At 43.3% G+C, this 20,720-nt stretch overlaps 1 protein-coding gene across 2 annotated transcripts in view; it reads left to right on the top strand.

The window, feature by feature from the left end:
* The window catches only part of DNER (delta/notch like EGF repeat containing), a 312,134-nt gene that overhangs the window by 245,051 nt on the left and 46,363 nt on the right, over window positions 1–20,720 (top strand). For both annotated transcript variants that reach the window (XM_045078829.1, XM_045078830.1), the window contains exon 8: window positions 2,492–2,716. In XM_045078829.1, the coding sequence (XP_044934764.1) occupies window positions 2,492–2,716 (225 nt within the window). The remainder of the gene's footprint in view (window positions 1–2,491; window positions 2,717–20,720) is intronic.

Genomic DNA, 20,720 nt, shown 5'->3' with positions numbered 1-20,720 from the left:
ATGGAAAGGGTTAAAATCATCTGGTGCACGCCAGCCCCTAGGAGATGTCCACTCTGGCTCTTAGTCTTACCATTCTTATTTAATTCATTTACTCAGCATTGGATCAGGTGCTCTTTCAGGAATTTTGCTACATATCTTTTTAGAACCCACAACAACATTGTAAAGAAAATAATTTGAGCTCTTTTCTGGATGAGGCAGCAGATTAGAGAGGTCGGGGCTCGCCTTGGTCATTGTTTGTCCCATGGTAATAAGTACTTAACATCTCCTTTTCATTCAGAGTAAAATGGAACGCATCTCATGAAAGATGGAATTAGATTCCATTCCAGGCTGTGAAGGGACTCTTTGGAGAATTCAAGTGTTATTAAAGCCAATGTGGGATATTTTTAGTACAGTTTCTAAAATTTAAAAACTACCAGGAAACTTTTTAAAATGTTGAAAAGCATTGGATTTTGAAAAGGTTTTCTATTTTTGGACAGAAAAACACCAAGTTGATTATGCCAATTTATGAGGGATGCTTCAGATAATTAAGTCTGGGAGCTATTTTTGTTTGTTTTATGTATTCACTAGGTCCTTAGCAGCAACAACAGATATTGCCAGTATTGCCAGGAGTTCTGTGTGAATATGGGTAAATACAAACTTAAATGTAGACAAGGAGGGGATGTCTGGGTGGCGCAGTCAGTTAAGTGTCTGCTTTCACTCAGGTCATGATCCTGGTGTCCTGGGATCGAGCCCCATATCAGGCTCCCTTCTCAGTGGGGAGTCTGCTTCTCCTTCTCTCTCTGCACCCCCCACCACCACTTGTGCTTTCTCTCTCTCAAACGAACAAATAAATAAAATCTTTTAGAAAAATATAGACAAGAAAAGTTGAAGAGAATATTGGAATAAAAACTATTAGTAAAATTATTTAACTTTGTTTCTAAAATTTGAACCATCTTCATTTAATTTTCAAGCTGCTGCTATACTGTGAATAGGTTTTACTAAAGCATTTGAAATCCCTGCATGGATACACAAACCTACAGACCCACACATACATATGTACACTTTTTTAAATTGAGGAATACTGAAACACATATACAGGAAACAAAAAGAAATAGGCTCTACAATTAGCACATTTAATATTTTTAAAGAATTTAATGCTTTCCTGAGGTAAAATTTAGATACAAATTTCATTTATTTTAGGTACATAACTCAGTGCATTTTAGTAAATGTATCACCACAATGCGATATTAGACCATTTACATCAACCTCAAAGACAGCTGATGGCCATTCAACGTCATACCTGGTCCCAGACAAGCACCAGTCTATTTTCTTTATCTACAGATTTGCTTTTTCTGGACATTTCTTAGAAGTGGAATCACACAATATGTGTTGTGTTTTAATTGTTTTCTTTCAGCTAAAATAATTTTTTGGGATGCATCCACATTGTAGCACAAGTGAGACCATAGATCCTTTTTACTGCTGTGTAGTATTCTGTTATATGGCCACCAGAGTTTATCTATTACAGTAACCAAATTTAAAAAGTATATATTCAAGGGGTGCCTGGGTGGCTCAGTGGGTTAAAGCCTCTGCTTTCGGTTCAGGTCATGGTCCCCGGGTCCTGGAATCAAGCCCTGTATCGGGCTCTCTGCTTGGCAGGGAGCCTGCTTCCCTCTCTCTCTGCCTGCCTCTCTGCCTACTTGTGATCTCTGTCTGTCAAATAAATAAAATCTTTAAAAAAAAGTATATATTCAAGAAACTGCTAACAGTGACTCTTCAAAAGAGAAGAATGGGGTGGAAGGGATATGAGAGAGATATCTTTTCATTGATTACTATTTTATATGGGTTTATTTTTTAAAATTCAGGATTACATCTTTTTGAAGCAAAGGTAAGGAATCCCTTTCCCCCAGAAAAGTGTATGAAATAAGAGGACAGAGTCCTCCACTGACCCCAGTCCCACCTTCCTGAAGGTAATCACCATTAATTTTTTGGGGCATCTTTCTAGACTAATTATTCACATATACGTATGCCCATGTACACCTGTAAATATATTCACGTCCCTGGGTGTCTGAACATCTGAGTGGTCATATATCTTACATTTGAACAAATTGGAAGCCCAGGGCTTAATACTTTAACCCCCCATTCCCAAAGCTAAGAAGACCTGCCTTCCCCCTACGGTTGGGTTGTCGGTATCTGGAAACTGTTAAATGAGTTAATCACTTCACCATGGGGAAATTTAGGAATGGACCCAGATTGTTTATTTAGTTTTTAAAGATTTTATTTATTTGAGAGAACGAGGAAGAACACAGAGGGAGAGTGAGAAGCAAACTCCCCGCTGAGCAGAGAGACCAATGTGGGGCTGGATCCTGGGACTCCAGGGTCATGACATAAGCCGAAGACAGAGGCTTAAGGTCTGAGCCACGCAGGTGCCACCTGCACCCAGCTTATCAGATATGATGTGTGAACACAGTTTCATTTATTTTTTACCCATTCCCCTGTCTGCGTTTTCTGGCAGGATACTTCGGCGCGGCCTGCGAGGAAAAGGTGGACCCGTGCGCCTCGTCCCCGTGCCAGAACAATGGGACCTGCCATGCGGACGGCCTGCATTTCAGCTGCAGCTGCAGCGCGGGCTTCACGGGGCCAGCGTGCGCCCAGCTCGTGGACTTCTGCGCGCTCAGCCCCTGCGCGCACGGCACCTGCCACAGCGTGGGCACCAGCTATAAATGCCTTTGTGACCCAGGTTGGTACCATCATGGAATGCGAATCCTTGCTCTCTCCAGTCTTAGACTTTTACCTTCTCTAGTGCGTCTGGGTAGATGTTGGCTCCCCGGATGTGTTCACTTGTCCATAGACACGTCCCCCACTCACTTTCTCTTTAGACTTACTCTTGGCAGGGTTTTAAAAACACGATGTCCCCTCTCCATGAGCAGGTCACAATCATGACAAAATATGAAAAGACAAGTAAGCAAAATAAGAAAATTAAAAATAGGCTTGATCTCTGAACAGCTTAATTATTTTTTAAAGATTTACTAGAGGTCATTCCCCAGCTTTTACTGGATTGCATATCTTTTAATACCATGTTCTTAGGTTAATGGAATATGTTTTTCTTTTTTAATGGGCATAAAAAGCAAGACGCAATCTATTTAGAATTTTCTCATTTATTAGCATTCTTACTCTGGGCCCTGTATGTGTTATCGGACCTGTGGTGTCCTCTGCAAATATTCAGAAGTTCCAAAAGTTTCTTTTCCAAAGATCTTCTGCCTTGTACTGATTTTTGTGTGTGTGTGTGTAAATTTTGAGACTCCAAAGTCACAGTGATTTCTAGCCAAAATTTGTGTCTGCGTAACCTACCTGTGTGGTCCTGAAAAGAACGCACACATGGGTGACTCTTTCTGGTCGTTTCTGTTTTGCCTCCCTGTCTTCTTCCTTGTAGGAGCTAGCTAGCCCTTCAGAATGCAGAGGAAGCGCGGTTCCTCACACGTGTGTCTGACCCACCCACGTGGAGGCCAGTTCCCTGGTTTTGCTGAAGCCTCAGGTCTGCTGGTGCAGTGCCTTCCACCTGATGCCTGGTCCCCTGTTACTCCATTTTTACCTGCAGACTTCTCCTTCTGGGCCCCATACACTTTCCCTGTGCTGAATTCCAGCAGTCACCCTTGATATCACTTGCTTGGTCTTTAAAGCATTATATTAATTGTCTTTCTCCCCACTGGGGGTAGGAGGAAGTGTATTTTACTAGTAACCTTTGTGTAACCATAATAGCTCCAAACCACCATTTAGTGAGCACGAATCTGTCTAGGTTTTGAGCTGGGTGCTTCACATCTGTGGTCCCTCCCTGCAAGCTACATCTCACTGAGCCACATTTATGAACTGTGCCATACTTGCTTTAGTCATGTGCCTGTGGCCATACACTCAGAGGAGGCTGAGTGCAGAGGCTGACCCAGGTGCCATGGTTCCACTGCCCAGAACTTTCAAGGGGCACATCTCATACTCATGAATCAGTGAAGGAATTAGTAGGAAATCCAACTAAGCATTGAGGGGTATTGAAAAACCTTTTCATGGAGGGGAGCCTAGGTGGCTCAGCCAGTTAAGCATCTGACTCTTGACTTCAGCTCAGGTCATGATCTCAGGGTTGTGAGATCAAGCCCCATGTGAAGGTCTGTGGCTCAGTACAGAGTCTGCTTGTCCCTCTCCTTCTGTCCCTCCTCCGGCCCACACTCTTGTTCTTTCTCAAATAAATAAATAAAAATTCCCCCCACCCCCTCGCCAAAATATATATGAAGAGAAAAAGAGAGAAATATTGGAAGGGATTGATTTTAAGGAATTGGCTCACATAACTGTGAGAACGGGCAAGTTCTCAATCTGTAGTGCCAGACATCAGGCTGGAAACTCAGGCAGGGTTTCCGTGTTACAGTTTTGAGCCTGAATTCCTTCTTCAGAAACCTCACTCTTTGCTCTTAGGCCTTCACCGGATTGGATGAGGCCCGCCCATGTTTTGGAGGGTAATCACTTTACTCAAAGCCTACTGCTTTAAAAACTTATCTCATCTAAAAAGTACCTTCCCAGCAACATCTAAACCAGCATTTGACAACATGTTTGGGTGCCGTGGCTTCGCCGAGTTAACACATGGAATTAAGGCTCACAGTAGCATTTTGGGGTTTCCCATTAGACCTCGAGGTGAAGAAGTTTCTCCACCTCTCCATCTGCCCTGAGATACTTTCCCTCGCCTCCCCCTGACTCCCTCTGTCCTCTCCTGTCAGAGCCATGGTGGAAATGGGAATGGCTTCCTCACCGGAAGCCCCGTGTTCTTCCGTGTGCTGGGCCCCACGTGTGCGATGGAGCTGGTCCTACTGAGGAGGGGGCAGTGCGGGGCGGCCCCCTTGCCTGTTGGGAATGTGGGGCATGAAAACTGCTGTATTTGCACGTGAAGCAAGCTGCAGTGGTGCTGGGGAGGACACGGTCTCACTCACATCGGGGCTCCCTAGGGCGCTGCTCCCTACGCTCCATGTAGTCTCACGCGTGGTGTCTACCCCCACCCCCCCACCCATCGGAAGCAAAATCGTTCTGTCGGGAACTTCCTCCCTCCTTCAACACCAGACCCCGGAGAGTGTTGCTTCTGTCCGGGAAGCCCCACCCAAAGAGAAATCAGGTATGTCAAGACCAGAAGGGAGCCCTCTTTTCTCCTCCTTTTCTCCTCAGACTTCCTTTCTCGATCATACTAACTTTTTCTTTCTATTTAGTTGGCCTACTCTTAAAAGTTTCTTTCTTTCTTTGTTTATTATTTATTTTTTAACTTTTAAACCTTTAAGTGGAATGTAGTTATTTAAAGATAAATGTTACTTTGTGTGGCTGACAATTATGAAAATGTTGTTTAACACTGAGTTTATCGACAGGTACGGGCAGGCTTACCTGGGTCCTGCATAGAAAGTATATTTCCTATTCTTTCTCTTTCCACACTGGGAGGTGAGAACTGACCTGGGAGATCCCCTCCCGCTGACTGTCCCCATAGGAAACTTAACAGGACTTCTCTGGACATTTTTGTATTTTTATGAAGAACATCTTAGATTCTTGTCCATTCAGTGACAGTTGGTGTCACAGCCTAGACTGGGACAAGTTGCTGACCGTGGTCTGCTGTGTGAGAGTGTTAAATGTGGCACGTTTCCTGGCGTGGAGTCATGAGAGGTATTGCCCTTTCTTTCTGTCAATGGACGTTCCAGCATTTATTTATTTATTTATTTAAAGATTTTATTTATATATTTGAGAGAGATCAGGCCTGAGCAGGGGGTTTGGGGGAAGAGGGAGAGGGAGAAGAAGACTCACTTGCCCAGCAGGGAGCCCAACGTGGGGCTCCATCCCAGGACCCTGGGATCATAACCTGAGCTGAAGGCAGATGCTTAACCGACTTAGCCACCCAGGCATCCCCCAAGCATTTCTTCATAAGGTGAAGAAGGGTAAAGTATCTCTTGTTTAAATAGCACTTTCACCTCCTGCTGGTCTCTACTCAAACTTCCTTCCTGGCCAGCTGGAGCATTTGGCTTGGTAATAGTCAAATGTCCAGTGTCCCCTTTGGGAGGTGAGGAACCTGGTGATTGGAGCCGAAATGATGAGGGGACTACTGACTGATGATCAGTAGATGCTTTATTGAATTAATACAGTGCTTATATACTCTTAAGATCTGGATTTCTACAGGATATGGTTACATGCAGAGTAATCGTGTGCTTATATGTGAACAATAACAACTTATTAATGGATAGAAAAGCAGACTTAATGACTTTCCATTGTAATCAATACAATGTATCTTAGAGGGGGCATGAAATTACAACATGCATCCTTTCATGTTTATTCTGGGCATCAGTCCCAGCAGAACTCCTGTCCTCTTCTTGGAGCTTTCTCACAAGACATGACATGACCCCGGTCCCATCGGTAAGGATGCAGGTTGTGTTCCAACAATCCAGCCACTAATTAGCCTTGAAAAGCCTGGAGAGGCATGGATTCCCTTCCATCAGTCCTTCATCTCTTAAGGGTGGTCTCTCCCTGGGGCAGAGCCTTGGAGTTCTTGTCAGAGTTCTGTCTTTGAACTTGGGAGACAAATTGCTTTCTGAGGGGTTGCGTCCTCAGATCATTAAGTGACATTGTGTGAAATAAAAAAGGCATCTTAACATCTGGGAAGAATTTACATTTTAAGAGGTGAAATGACAATGCTCTGAACATGAAATTTTTAGTCTTAATCTTTTGGAGTACGTAATTGCTTTCCCACCAGTTTGCATAATAGAAGAATCTCACGAGAGTCGGTGAAATTGGGTGTCTAGCTGCAGAGCAGCAAGGCTGATCATCTCTACGGAGAGCAAACAGATCCTATTTCATAAAATGACAGCAGATTGAAATCATGTCAGGTTGGTAATTAGTTCCCGTCTGACAAAATGCCATTTGGATCACTGCAAATCAGATTTGCCAGGTGCTTTATTTTCAAACCTCATTTTTAGCTTATCAGGCTAGGGATTTCTGATGGGATTTTAAAATTAAATAATAAAATGTGAGCACTGAGTAATCACTGAAATATTATCTTTCAGTGACAGTGTTAAGTGATAGGCTATAAATACTCCCCCCAACATGGCAAGTTGAAATCTCCCCAAGACTAGAGAAATGGAGAACATGGACCCTCGTAAGTAAGCATTGTAGGGGGGGGTGTCACAGTGCGAGGAGCTTGCTGGGGGTAGGGCGGACATGCTGGCAGGTGGGAGCTATGGTGTTTCACGCGCCCTCAGTACAATGGTGGCATCTGCAGATGCCGTTTGGATGATGACCAACACTGGAAGGAATCCCTGGCTGGAGGCGGTTTGCCCGAGTTCACTGATCTTGGCCCTGGCCTAATGCAACTGAGTCATTACTCTGACCTTGTTTGTTGAATTGAATTAACCATGCTTTTATAGAATGTGCCTTAAGTTAAGGAAGTTTAAGACTTTTTCCAAATAAGTTTTTTTTTTTTAAAGGAAACTGTAGTAATTTCAGGTATTTTTTACATATGCCTTCTGCGTGAGCTGCACCTATGGTCTCTGAGGCCTGAAGGGCAGCTGGCATTGCTTCCTTCAAACTCAGACTTGGCAATATCGGCATTCTGATAGTCTTCTGGAAACACAGTCTAAGGTAAGACTTACTGCTTAGGATTTTAATAACAATTCAACAACCATAAAGAAAAAAGCACACCTACAAGATATGAAGACATTTATGTCTTGCTAACGAATGCTTAATTGCATTTAGATTCTTGGATAATTACAGTGGACAGCTTTCATCTTTTATGAACCAGAAAACTTTCTTCACTAGGTTCACTAAGAGGGAGACAGTTCTTGTGTTTCACAAGCTCTAAGGGGTTCCTGATCTACATATCATTCCTAAGAATTGTAGATTGCCTGCAATATATTGTCTCCTTTCCTTACATCCCAGCACTGCTACCATGTCCTTCTTTTGTTACATTTCAAAACATGATATCTGTCCTCCCCATGGGGGCCCCAAATAGAGCCTCGTCTACCTAGCGAACAGCTGTAATAATTCTTCTTAATCTGTATTTACCTAAGAAAGAAATTTAAATCTCTCTTGACATCATGATGATAGTAAGAACTCTATATGAGAGCTTGTTGGATAATTATATATAGGCCTTGAAGGTATTAGAAGCTGGCCTCATGCTCCTGGCTGGGCCATTGTGTCTCCTATTGGACACAGGGACATAAGTAATCTCACAGAAACTGACACCAGACATGGTCATTCCGAGGCCATGATAAAGTGAGACAAAGAAGACCATTTCATAATTTTAAGTACAGACAAAACCAAGATCACCATGCAGTCCACGTAATACCACACTTCTCTTTCTCTCACAAATAAGTGGAGGGCTAGCTGCTTCTTCACCAACCACAGCTTTAGCCTTGAGCTAGCTTGCCTTTGCTATAGATCAGATATACTGAGATACTCGAGCATAGAGCTGCTTCTGCCTTCTGACCCCACTCTAGAGTGAGTCCTCCCCAGATCATCCAGCTGGAGTTCAAATCCTGCAAGTAGCATCTAACCCCCTTGTATTGAGACACCCCCTGGTTCCCATGATGGGTTCCCTCTTGTTGCATTGACTGGACTTAACTGATTGAAATGCTCAAAGTACTGAAATTTCAATCAATTGAAGTTTTGTGTTAACAGCCCAATCAGGATTTCCAACGAGTTGGACAGGGAAATGCTCTGGATTTAAACATAGTGGGAGGATGCTATGGAACAAAAGTCCTGGGTGAGGGTGGGAGGGGGAGGAGAGGGGAGATTCAGAGAACAGGAGATGCATTTGGCTGCCAAATAAGATGCCCTGGGTGCGGTAATGGGTGGTAAGGCTGAAAGGCTCGCTGGAGCACACTGGGCAGACTCTAGATGCTGAGTTGGGAAAATGAAGACTTGGGGACCTTTTGCATTGTCTGGGAACTGATCCGTGTTTTAGAACGATGGTTCTGATAGGATTGGGAGATTTCTAGGGAGAATGAGTGATTCGAGGAAGAATGGGGAAGAAAACACATTCTGGTAGAATTAGATTTTACAGGTAGATTTACCGTCAAGAAGAGATGGTAAGACAGCAGAGCAGTCAGGAAGCTCAGGCAGGTGGAAGTGAGGGCTTGGACTTGTGGCAGTGGGAATGAAAGGTCGGACCTAAAATCTAATCGACAGGTGGAATCGTCAGAGTTGTCAGCTGAATGCAGGGAACGAAGGTCGGACTGGAGCTCAAGGTCTGTCTCCAGCTTTAACTCGGGAAACTCAGAAACAGGAGGATGTGCAGAAGCAGCCTTAAGCTCTCCCAACCCCCCACCACGCCAGGAGACACTGTGGAGTCGGCCCCTGTGGTGTCGACAGCTGCTGGCACGGCCATACTTTTCTCCATTTCGTTTTTATTCTCATTTGGGGGGCATTCGGGGAGAATTAGTGATATTGCCTTCTTTAGGCTAGTGACCTGCGGGGTTACTAGAAGGGGAGAAAGGATGCCAGAAATGAGTGAAGGGCATTGCCGTTGGAGCATATGGAATGTTTATGAGATTCTTGACATTCAAAATCTATTCACAAGGCTGCTTTTTAACCTCGCTTTAAATGGCTAATCCGTACGTATGCAAGTGTTGATGAGACAGCCTTTAATTCCGGAGGATTTCTGTTCCTTCTTTTCCCACTACTCCACTAAAATTCAAGTAGTTGAGAGCTCCTGTTGAAAAGGAATGGGGTTTACCTACTGACTATAGGTTTTAGAATAGTCTGTGAGGACAGCGGAAAACATGGACATCACCTTACCTGCACCTTACCTGCAAACCGGGAATGGCAGCTGATAATAACTTGGGGCGCTAAACCGTGCATATCCGGGAACGGCTCTGTCGGAGACACTTTGCCAGCCCAAGATTGCGGGAACTTCTCATGAAGTTTATGGCCATGAAGATCAGATGGGGACGTATTTGAAACTCTTGTATAACTAAGACATTGACTCTTACTTTGTTTGGTGGTTGGGAGTTAATTACGATCTGATCGCTAATGTTTTCTTGCTTGCTGAAAGTCTGGGCAGCTGGAATTGAGAACTGAGAGTCAGCATTCTTGCCTCGTTTCCCAGCTCTGATGGAAAGGGGCCTGGCCGAGAACTGAGCCGAGCCCAGTTCAGGTCTCAGCTTTGTCACTGAGCAGCTGCATAGTTGGTCTCTGGCTGCCTTAATTTCCTCTTCTATGAAATGGGGATAAACCATTAAGCTCAAATGAAGTGATGCATACTGTCTTGTATTTTGAAATCTATAAAACAACGAAGCAGTTGTGCAAATGTCAGCTATGCCTTTCGCTGGGGAAGATTGGCGAGGAATGATTAAATCTGTGCCTGGATTCTTTTCACGTGAGGTTCAAGGCTAGAGCTGGAGTAGAGGAGGGATCCATCTTCATGGCCATAGTGAGTACAGGTGCACCTTCTTGCAGGACTAAGTGATTGCTTGCTGTGTGGGCTCTCAGTGGCTTCCGTGATTAAATATTTAAGTGCCCGGTGCAGGGCAGAGCTCTTTAAGTGAAATGGCTACTCGGATCCTCACAGTCCTTAAGTCGTGACCATGATTGTTGCCCTTTCTGGGCCCAAGACTACAGAGCTAGTAGAGGATGAAGCCAGGATCAAACCCTGGGTGTTTGGAACCCAGAGCCTCTGTTAGCTCAGAGTAAACAGGAAATAGGGGGAAACTGTGACTGACTCACTAGTGATGAGTAAAGGACTGACCAGATTTCAGATTTCCCAAGCAGTAGTTGTCTTAATAGCTACCTCAGAAGGACACATGAAGTTGGGGTTCATTGGGATATTGCTTCAGCCATATTGATCTGGGTAACTCTCTTTGTCCAGGCAGCTTTGCCTCAGTAGCTCGCGTCTATGACAACTGCCAACATCCAGACTCTGTGCCAGTCACCTGACAAAATTCTCTCTTCCTTAACCCCAGGCTGTAGTACTCCTATTTTCCTAACTCAAGGATGGAGAAACTGAGGCAGTGAGGGTATAAACAGCAGGAGGCGGGGGTGACAGAGCCCCAAATTGGGCTGGGTTTGTCTAGAACTGAAGCCCTTGACCCATAGGCAGACTCTCAGCAGAAGCCTACTTGTGCCCCTTCCCCCAAGTTACACATCAACCTGGGCTCTCACTTACGTTTGAGCCAATCACGGGAGAAGCTTCTAGACTCCTCTTGTTTCAGCACAGCTCCTGAAATGAGGCTTGAAAAGCAGCCTTGGTTGTGGTCTAGCGAGTGGCTAGACATGACCAATAGTTCCTTCCTTCCCAGCCCAGAGAAGCACAGTTCTGACTTGCAAAGGGATTGAGCTGCTGGGTGGAGGGGGTGGTGGGTCGGGGGTGGGGGTTCTTCAGCTTTTGTTACACTACAGATTCAGCTCCTTCGAAATGGTTGCTGGGGGCTACCTGGGCCCGGAACTTAGGGCTTCATCTCACCTGATGGCTGCTGCTTGTACCTCTTTAGAGAAACTGCTGTCCTGTGGTTCAAATGAGAGATACAGATGTGGCCACATGACAGATTTGTCACCCTTCCACTGAGGTAGTCTCCCTTGTGGGGTGGTGATTCTCACTCCTGGGAGCCCCAGTGCCCAGAAGCAATACGACCTTTTTTTCTTAGCACTGGAATCTGCAAGTCTCCGGTGTTGACTATTGTATGACCCGACACCTTCGATGCTGTTTCTTTTCACTTGACTCTGAGAATGTCCCTGAAATGTTCTTTCCTCTTCACAGTTGGCTTTTGTTTTTTCGTTCTTTGCCTGGAGAGAGCTTGGATGTCCTAGCTTCCAGTGTCACTTCTTCCTACGGGAGTGGCTCAGGGGCACTGTTCTGTTGTCAGTGTCCATAGTGGAGGCGTAGCTGGGCTCCGGAGCCCCAGGGTTGGAGCCTCTATGACAGTGTGCTGTTGTAGGGGATGGTCCGAGTTATAGGGTGACCGATAGCTGGCTGCATCCCGAGTCCCAAATAGACAATCCAAGAGGAGACTTGTCTGCATGTTCTACTTTTTTTTTTCTTTCTTTCCTGGCCTTTTAGTCTTCACTGTGCTTTAAAATTCTTTATTGATTTGGATTTGTCTAAAAACCTGCAGACAATGCCCTGTGTCTGTTTGCTGGTTTTCTATCATCGTCATTAATTTTCCATTTAAGGGCACAGGATGAAAGTTGCTGCATATGCTGAGTGCTTTTATAAAATTGCCTCAGTTTTAATGATGATTCTGAGCCCCTGGGTGTGCCTGCAGCAGTGATACATGACCTCTTTTTTTTTAAATTCCAGCACATTGTCAGCTCAAAAGTCCTTACTGATTTTGTGGAGCAGCGTGTCCTCTCCAGTCTCGCCAGGTGCTTCCTTATGCAATGCCACAGTGCTCCATTTAAAACCCCATTTGGCATTAGAGGATTTGGCTGGAGAGATCATTAGCCGTTTGGACAGAAAGCTTAATGATATGTTGATAGTTATCAGGCTAATGTTTCATTTTTTTCAATACTAGATGGTTTCTGATGATACAGATGAGAGTGAATGTCCAAGGCTTAATTCATTAGTAAAAGTATGTCTTTTAGATGGGATAAGCCGGACTGAAAGTCAGTGTGGACTCAGGAATATATATTGTTGGGTGGTCTGATTTGGGGACAACTTCCCTTCATCTTTTACCCCCTAAAAATGCCTTTGCTAATAGTTTGCTAAAAGTTTATGCCTGTGGTTTTATTCTTTTAAGTGAGGCAATGTAAACCCCCGTATTCGTTAGTTACTGCTGTGTAACAAACTGTTTCAAAATTTGGTAGCTTAATACAATCTATCATTATTTATGGATCTGTGGTTGATAATTTGGGCAGGGCTAGCTGGGGTGTCTCTTCTCCACCCACATGCTGTTCGGTGCTCACTTATCCTTTGTGGTCAGCCGGTTCGTCAGCTGGGGCTTGGCCAGTCCTGCAGGACCTCAGCATGTGTCTGGCACTTGGCTGGAATGACAGCGGCCTCTGGCCAGCATGGTGTTCGCCATCCAGCAGACCAGTCGGGTCTTCTTCACAGGGCAGCTGGGTTCCAAAATCAGCCAGGGTGGACAGGCCCAATGCACAAATATTCTTTATGGTTTCTTCTGTTGTTTGCTAATGTCTCACTGGCAGGAGCATAAAATTGGCCAAGTCCGCAGATTCCTTTTCTCAATGTGAAGAGCTATAGAGAGACTTTGTGACTGTTTTTTTCCCCTTTGTAATCTATTATATCTTAAACCTACATATGTGAGGAATGTGAATGAGTTTAATATATTTATAAGAATAGCTTTGAGGAGGAGAGTTGAAAAATAGAAACAGTGTGCTGTTATGATGGTTTGAGTGAAAGACGGGGTCCCACAAAACTTGCCTACCCAAGGGATAAGGAATATCTGGGAGACTGTTGCTTTCCTTACTTTGGAATTTCTTCACAAGTCTGTATAGACGGAGCCTGGTCTTTGCTTTATGTCAAGGAAATTCTATTTTCTACTTTTGATTATTTGTATTCATATTCTACTAGGATCTGCCCTTTTGATTTTTCACTGCTTTATAACCTCTTATGTGAATAAGTGCCCTATTTTTAAGCATCCTTCATGATCACTTAGTAGAGGCAATAGGGACAGAACTCAGGATGGACTCAAATAATTGAGTTCTGATTCTAGATCATTTGCGTTGAGAAATTCATAATCCAGTTGCCTCAAGGTACAGTTCTGGTGGTTCCTTTTCTCCACAAAGTTCTTTTTTCCCCTCCATAATAACTATTTTATGTGTGTCTGTTTCTCATTTTGAATTTTTAATGTGAGAAACTACAAGGGATAATATACAGAACCGTGTAGTCATTACATATTCTCTTTAAGGTTTTCATTTAAATTCCAGTTAGTTAACACACAGTGTAATATTAGTTTCAGGTGTACAGCAGAGTGATTCAACTTCCCTACATCACCTGATCTCATTACAGCAAGTGAGCTCCTTAATCCCGACCACGTATTTAACCCATCCCTCCCCCCACCTCCCCACTGGTAACCATCAGTTTGTTCTTTATAGTTAAGAGTCTGTTTCTCAGTTTGCCTTTTCTCTTTTTTCCCTTTACTTTTTTTTTCCTGTTTCTTAAATCCCACATATGAGTGAAATCATATGGCATTCGTCTTTCTCTGACTGACTTATTTCATTTAGCATAACTCTCTAACTCCATCTATGTTGTTGCAAATGGCAAGATATCACTCTTTTTAATGGCTGAGTAATATTCCATTATATATATATATATATATGTATTTATATATATTTATATAAATACACACACACATACACCACATCTTCTTTATCCAATCATCAGTTGATGGACACTTGGGTTCCATAGTTTGACTATTTTAGGTAATGCTGTTCTCAACATCAGGATACATGTATCTTAGAGTTCGTATCTTTGCATTTTTCGGGTAAATACAATCCAGCAATGGCTGGATTGTACAGTAGTTCTATTTTTAACTTTTTGAGGAGCCTGCAAACTCTTTTCCAGAGTGGCTGCTTCAGTTTGCCTTCCTATTAACAGTGTGAGCGAGTTCTCCTTTCTCCACATCCTCACCAACACCTGTTGTTTCTTGTGTTGTTGATTTTAGCCATTTGGACAGGTGAGAGGTGATTTCTTATTGTAATAAAAGAATTTGCAATGGGAAAAAGACAGTCTCTTTACCAAATGGTGCTGGGAAAACATGGAAAAGAATGAAACTGGACCACTTTCTTACACCACACGCAAAGATAAATTCAAAGTGAATTAAAGACCTTAGTGTGAGACGTGAAACCATAAAAATCCTAGAGAAGAACATAAGCAGTAACTTCTTTGACATTGGCCATAGCAATTTCTTTATAACTATGTCTTCTGAGGCAGGGGAAGCAAAAGCAAAAATAAGCTATTGGGACTTCATCAAAATAAAAACCTTCTGCACAGTGAAGGAAACAATCAACAAAACTAAAAAGTAATCTATTGAAAGGGAGAAGATATTTGCAAATGAAATATCTGATAAAGGGTTTGTGTCCAAAATGTATAAAAAACTCAACACCGCAAAATGAATAATCCAATTAAAAAATGGATGAATAGACATTTTCTCAAAGAAGATGTACAGATGTCTAACAGACACATGAAAAGATGCTCAGCATCACTGATTATTAGGGAAATGCAAATCAAAACCACAATGAGATATTTCCATGAAGTTCTTTAGCTGAATCATGACTGTAAGAGTCAGCTTCAGCCCTTATGAATGTATAAGCCCATAGGGGTGCTGGCCTAGTGGGAAGTGTGTGCTTCTAAAAATGTTTATGAATGACTATGATAAATTTCCTTGGTGTTTAGCAGTTTAGCAAGGATGCAGCATATGTACTTGAGAATGACAGTGACTAAGGGGGGAGGTTAGAGGTTTGCTTTGTATTGTGTCTTTGAATGTCCTCATCCTCAGGGATAGGAGAGGAAAAGCAAATACACCTGGAGAAAAATCTACCTCTGCATTGTGGATTCTATGCACCAGCATTTTCTGGAATAGTCTTGATCACAGTGTTTTGTTTTCCATCACAACCACTTTGGTACTGAACTATGTATGAGGCCCCCTCTTATCACCAGAAACAGTGTAACTTTATCAGATCATGTTTCTCAAGTTTTGGCTTTAAAAAATTTTTATTGTAGATTGTCTGCCATTTTTGTTTTTCTTTTTAATTACAAAAATGTCCCCAGACTTACTGAAATATAATTGACATATAATGTTGTGTAAATTTAGATGTATAATGTGTTTATTTGATATATTTACATGTTGCAAAGCGATTACCCCCATTGCATAGTTTACACAATCATGTCACCAAATTACCAGTAATTTTTTTGTATAAAAATTGTATGTAACACAATATTATTAAATATTAAATAATGACCATACTGTACATTAGATCACCAGAATGTGTTAACTGGAAGTTTGCACCCGTTAGCCCACATCTCCGTAGCCCCAGGAAACCACCTTTCTGCTCTCGGTTTCTATGAATTCTGTCCACTGTTTTCTGATGGTATTCCTTTACCTAAAATGTTATTTCCCTGGGTTTAGGAAGCTGGATCAGAGATGTGGGGAAAACTGCACTCACTAATCTGAATCTAGACTTGTTTTTCCACATTCTGTTTAGGTATATATAACTCCCAGTCCTACAGGGAGAAATAAATGTTTGCCTACTTCTATACCTTTATTATTCCCTCATTTTACACTGCCTCCCCCAAATTTGGTGTTTGCTGTCTGTTTGGGATTCCTTTGCATTGCTTTCTTCCCTGAAGCAAATCAGGGAGGAGTACAGTTTCATTCAGTCTATGCGTCTATGGTTGGTAGGTCATTGGACCACATTTCACTATTGGTTTATTTACGTGCCTGTGACTGGTACATGTTCTGACTATGTGTATTGTGCTGGGTTTTTTTTTTTTTTCATATGCTGATGGGAAGCCATAGATATTAAAAAATATTACCATGCCATATCTGGCACCTGTCACAGGTAACTCCTCCCACTTCTTGTCCTTTTGAGAATCAGAAGCTGGGCTAGGTGTGTGCTTTGTAGCTCAGTGGCTCTCAGACTTCACTGTGCATTAGAATCACACAGAGGCTTATGAAATCAGAGCTCTGGGCTCCACCCAGAGTTCTGGAGTCAGCAGGCTTTGGGTGGGGCCCGAGAACTTGCATTTCCAGGGAGTTTCCAGGTAATGTTGATGCTGCTGGCCTTGGGGCCTCATGGAAAGAACCACAGTTACAGTGTCTGTGTGAGAGCAAACACCTCCAAAGAATATTTGTTGATGACTGAGTCAGTAAATTAAAATCAAATTTAAGCAAGTTTGTGAAATAAATGGGACGAGACGTTTAAAAAACTTTCCTGGACTATCATCTTTAGAAATTCTTCTTTGTTCGTCAACACACTTGCATAAAAATACTCATCGAAGATTAATTTTCTCTCCAAAGGGCTGTCATAGAACCTTAATCTTTGATTCCCCCCATGTAGGGTCCTGTGCCCGCCTCGGTGCCTTCTGTATTGAACCACCTGTAGAATGCGAGGGCTTTGAACCTACCCTTTCTTTTCCAAATCTCTACATTATTCTCCTCATCTCAAGTATAAACCACACCATTTTTATGTGTATTTATAAACATGCTAGTCAGATGCGGTGATGGGAATATGTCATTAAGACATTTTATTTGCGTGGTGCCTGGGTGGCTCAGTCGGTTAAGCGTCTGCCTTTGGCTCACATCATGTTTCTGGGGGCCTTGATAGAGTCCTGCGTCGGGCTCCCTGCTCAGTGGAGAGTCTGCTTCTCCCTCTCTGCATCCCCCACCACCCCTTAGTTGGTTCTCTCTCTCTCTCTCTCTCTCTCTCGCTCCTGCTCCCTCTCTAAATAAATAAAATCTTTAAAAAACCCCCAAACCCAAGAAACAGAAAAAAAAAATTTTATTTGTTGTTTATAAGGAAACGTACCACAGTGATCTTTAAATCAAAGTTGTAAAATATTATCTTGTCATTACATTTAATCTTCAATTTTAGTGCTTTAATCATAGTGTAAGAAGAATTTGTATTTAAAAAATTACTTTCTATAGGGCATTAGTAAGAAAAACAGGCTACTTTATAATGGGTAGGTTGAACTGTAGCTACCCGTATGTTGAGAGGACATACTGGCGAATATGTAAGCTGCAGAGGAATATATGAATGTTAAGCTTTCTTAGTAAAGGAAACATATTTCTTCCTTACATATTTGCTTCCCCTTGTACATTCATTTCCCTTTTGTAAAAACATTTCTTTATGTCGTTCCTCCTTTGTTAAGCTCCTGAGTAACCTTTTCCCCCTCTTCTTTCAGTTGGCATAGATCATAGGTAGAAACCACCCTCTAGTGGCCAAAAGCATCATGAGAAAAAAAAAAAAAGACTATAAAGAGAAAGCTAAAAAATGAGGAAGAGGTTGATTTTTGCATCTGACTAGTTTGTGACCTAGTTCCGAAAGTGAATCCAGGAGGAGACTTCTAGAAACACTTACACAACAGAGAAAAGTCCCCAAGATGATGGACAGGCTTAAGCCTTGGTTTTTAGGGGCTGCTGTCTGGGAAGGCTCGCTGTTGAGTTTGTTGAACGTCATCACGATCCAGCTGGGTTATCTACAGTGTATTCTTTCATTTGTCCCCAAATGTGTTTGGAGGAGAATGCTGTTTGTGAGGATGGAACTCAGGCCAGGGGTGGTTTGCTTTTCGACCATATACTTAAGGCTTTTTTTTTTTTTTTCCATTCGCACGTGAATTAATGATGATTTACACTCTATTAATAAACCTAGAGAGGTTTCAGAATTTTTAACATCTCCAAAGATTTTCTTTTTTATGTGTAAAAAGATGCAATTCTCCTTTAAAAAGAAGTTTTTCTTCATTAACAAGGCATCTTATTGTGATGGCTGTTCCTCATGTCTTAAAAAGTCTTCTCTTCTAATAAGACTGAATCTTTTCCCCCCGTACACCCCTCCACCTAAAAATTACTCTTAAGAGAGTCAGCCTTTTCTTAATGTTACAAGCTATCCTTTTGCCCAAACAACTGTAGACACAGCACAGGTATTGTTTCCCTCGCTAACCAGCAAGTGAAACACCTGTAAAAGCATCTTTGATATTTTTCTTTCTGTGTCACACAAGTAACCCATTTTCAATGTGGGGAGTTAGAAATTTGAATATGCGCACTTAAAATATAAATATAAAAACGAATCCTTTGATTTCCCTGCCTGACAAAAACTGTCAATTTCAGGAGATCTACTCCCAGGCATTTTCATGATTTGTCCGAATCAGACGTTTGCAAAGAAAAGAACTCCCTCTGTAATTATGTATGCAAAGGTTATTTTGCACTGGGATTCTATCTTCCTAGCAAATTCAGTTCACTCACAGTGACTGAGCGTCGTCTATATTCACCAACCTGTGTGCTAAGGAAGGGAGAAGAGAACGGACCTGTTGTTAAAGAGAAAATACAGAATTTGGGATCAGAGTTTGAGCTGTGAGTCAAGACTTTAGTGCCTGGCAGGAAACCAGATCCGGCACAGAGGAGCGTCTCAGGGGATGAGGGCTGAGAGGGAAGGCGAATGGGTAGGTTTTTTAAAAAAAAGCCAAATGTAAACAGACTCCGTTTCATATTAGAAGAATCCAGGTATCTGAGCGTCTGCCTGGGAAATCTGGGCTCACAGGTTGTGGCATTGCAGAGCTGGTCCCGGTTTATGTTTTTCCAGAAAGCAGACTTCCCTGCCGACTGGAGGCAGTGGCCCTGGGACGTAGGTGCTCTTCCGGGCTGTGGCGTTTTAGTGCTCTCGTGGTGTATTCAAGGCAGGCACCGCTTTTCAGAATTCTAGTACCTTCATTGTCCTTGAAAATCAGATGGGTGCAGTGGTCAGCAGACCAGGGGGACACATGCCTCATTTGTTATGTGTTTGGTGGCTATCATATGCCGGGCCCCCTGCTGGATGGTGTGGCCACTTCAAGTGAAATGTCAAGTGTGCATCCTCCTAGGGGTGGGGCAGGGGCCCTCCTTTGATAAGGACTTAGCAGCTTCTGTTGCAACAAGCGCTCCTGAACTACCCAGATGGAAGATGCCACGTGCTGGCCCTTGAGATGGTGACACCTGGATGGCCAGAGCTTCCCACCTGTAAACACTTAACCCTGGGTTACAGAAAGAGGTTCGTGGAAGGAAAGGGGTTCAAATCCATTTTATTGGCATAACAGATAACTCGAGAGGCAAGACTTTCTTCACTCAAATGTTCAAATCACTCCCCCCCCCGCACCCCCCAGTGCCCCACTGTCTTGGTGACTCTTGCAAGCCGCGCTCACATCCCTTTGGTCATCGGTTGGTGGTTACACCAGGGGGCGGTGTGGCTCCACAGGGGACCCACGACTTCTGCAGTCATTCCATCTCCTCTCCACCCTTTTCTGTCTTTTTAGGAGTTCTTTGCCTGTGCCTCTTTCCTCCATCTCCCCCTTGATATTCCGGGTCCCTGCCTCTACCCTCTCCCACTCTCTCTCCTTCCCCCTACTCCTTGTCTTTCTGTCTCCCTCTCTCTGCTTCCTCCCTCCCCCAACTTCTTGCGTCTGACCCCAAACCTTTCTTTTTTCGCTATCCTTCTGTAGCTCCCCTCATTGCCAAGCTCACTCCTGGTCAGTGTGGTCAGAATTGGCCAGATGGTCATTAAAACGAGCCGATGGGGGCGCCTTGGTGGCTCAGTGGGTTAAAGCCTCTGCCTTCAGCTCAGGTCATGATCCCAGAGTCCTGGGATGAAGCCCCACATCGAGCTCTCTGCTCCGCAGCGAGCCTGCTTCCTCCTCTCTCTCTCTGCCTGCCTCTCTGCCTACTTGTGATCTCTGTCTGTCAAATAAATGAATAAAATCTTTAAAAAAAATAAAAAATAAAACGAGCCGATGTTTTTTCTTCATATGGCTTCCCTGGGAGAAATTATCAGCTTGCTTTGTTCGATTAAGATCTACTTCTAGAAAGTGGTTTTACCAGCTTTCTGGCTTTCCATCCCAATCTCTGCTGCAGCCCCCCCCCCCCCCGCCATGTGAATGAGATGCTGTTGTATGGAAAAGTGCCTAGAACAGAAACTGACCCCTGGAAGGGGGTTCGATAAATGTCAGTTTCCTCCTTCCTTCCGGAAGGCGTTGCAGCCTCTCTGGGTAAGCCAAGCCAGGAAGCTGGGACTCACCTACGTCCTCGCCCTTTCTCAAGCTC

The sequence above is a fragment of the Mustela putorius genome, unplaced genomic scaffold (genome assembly GCF_011764305.1).
Source record: "Mustela putorius furo isolate JIRA1106 unplaced genomic scaffold, ASM1176430v1.1 tig00000275_pilon_pilon_pilon, whole genome shotgun sequence".
In the NCBI taxonomy this organism is placed as follows: domain Eukaryota; kingdom Metazoa; phylum Chordata; class Mammalia; order Carnivora; family Mustelidae; genus Mustela; species Mustela putorius.
The sequence above is the reverse complement of the archived record's forward strand: the minus strand, read 5'-3'. Positions and strand labels throughout refer to the sequence as shown.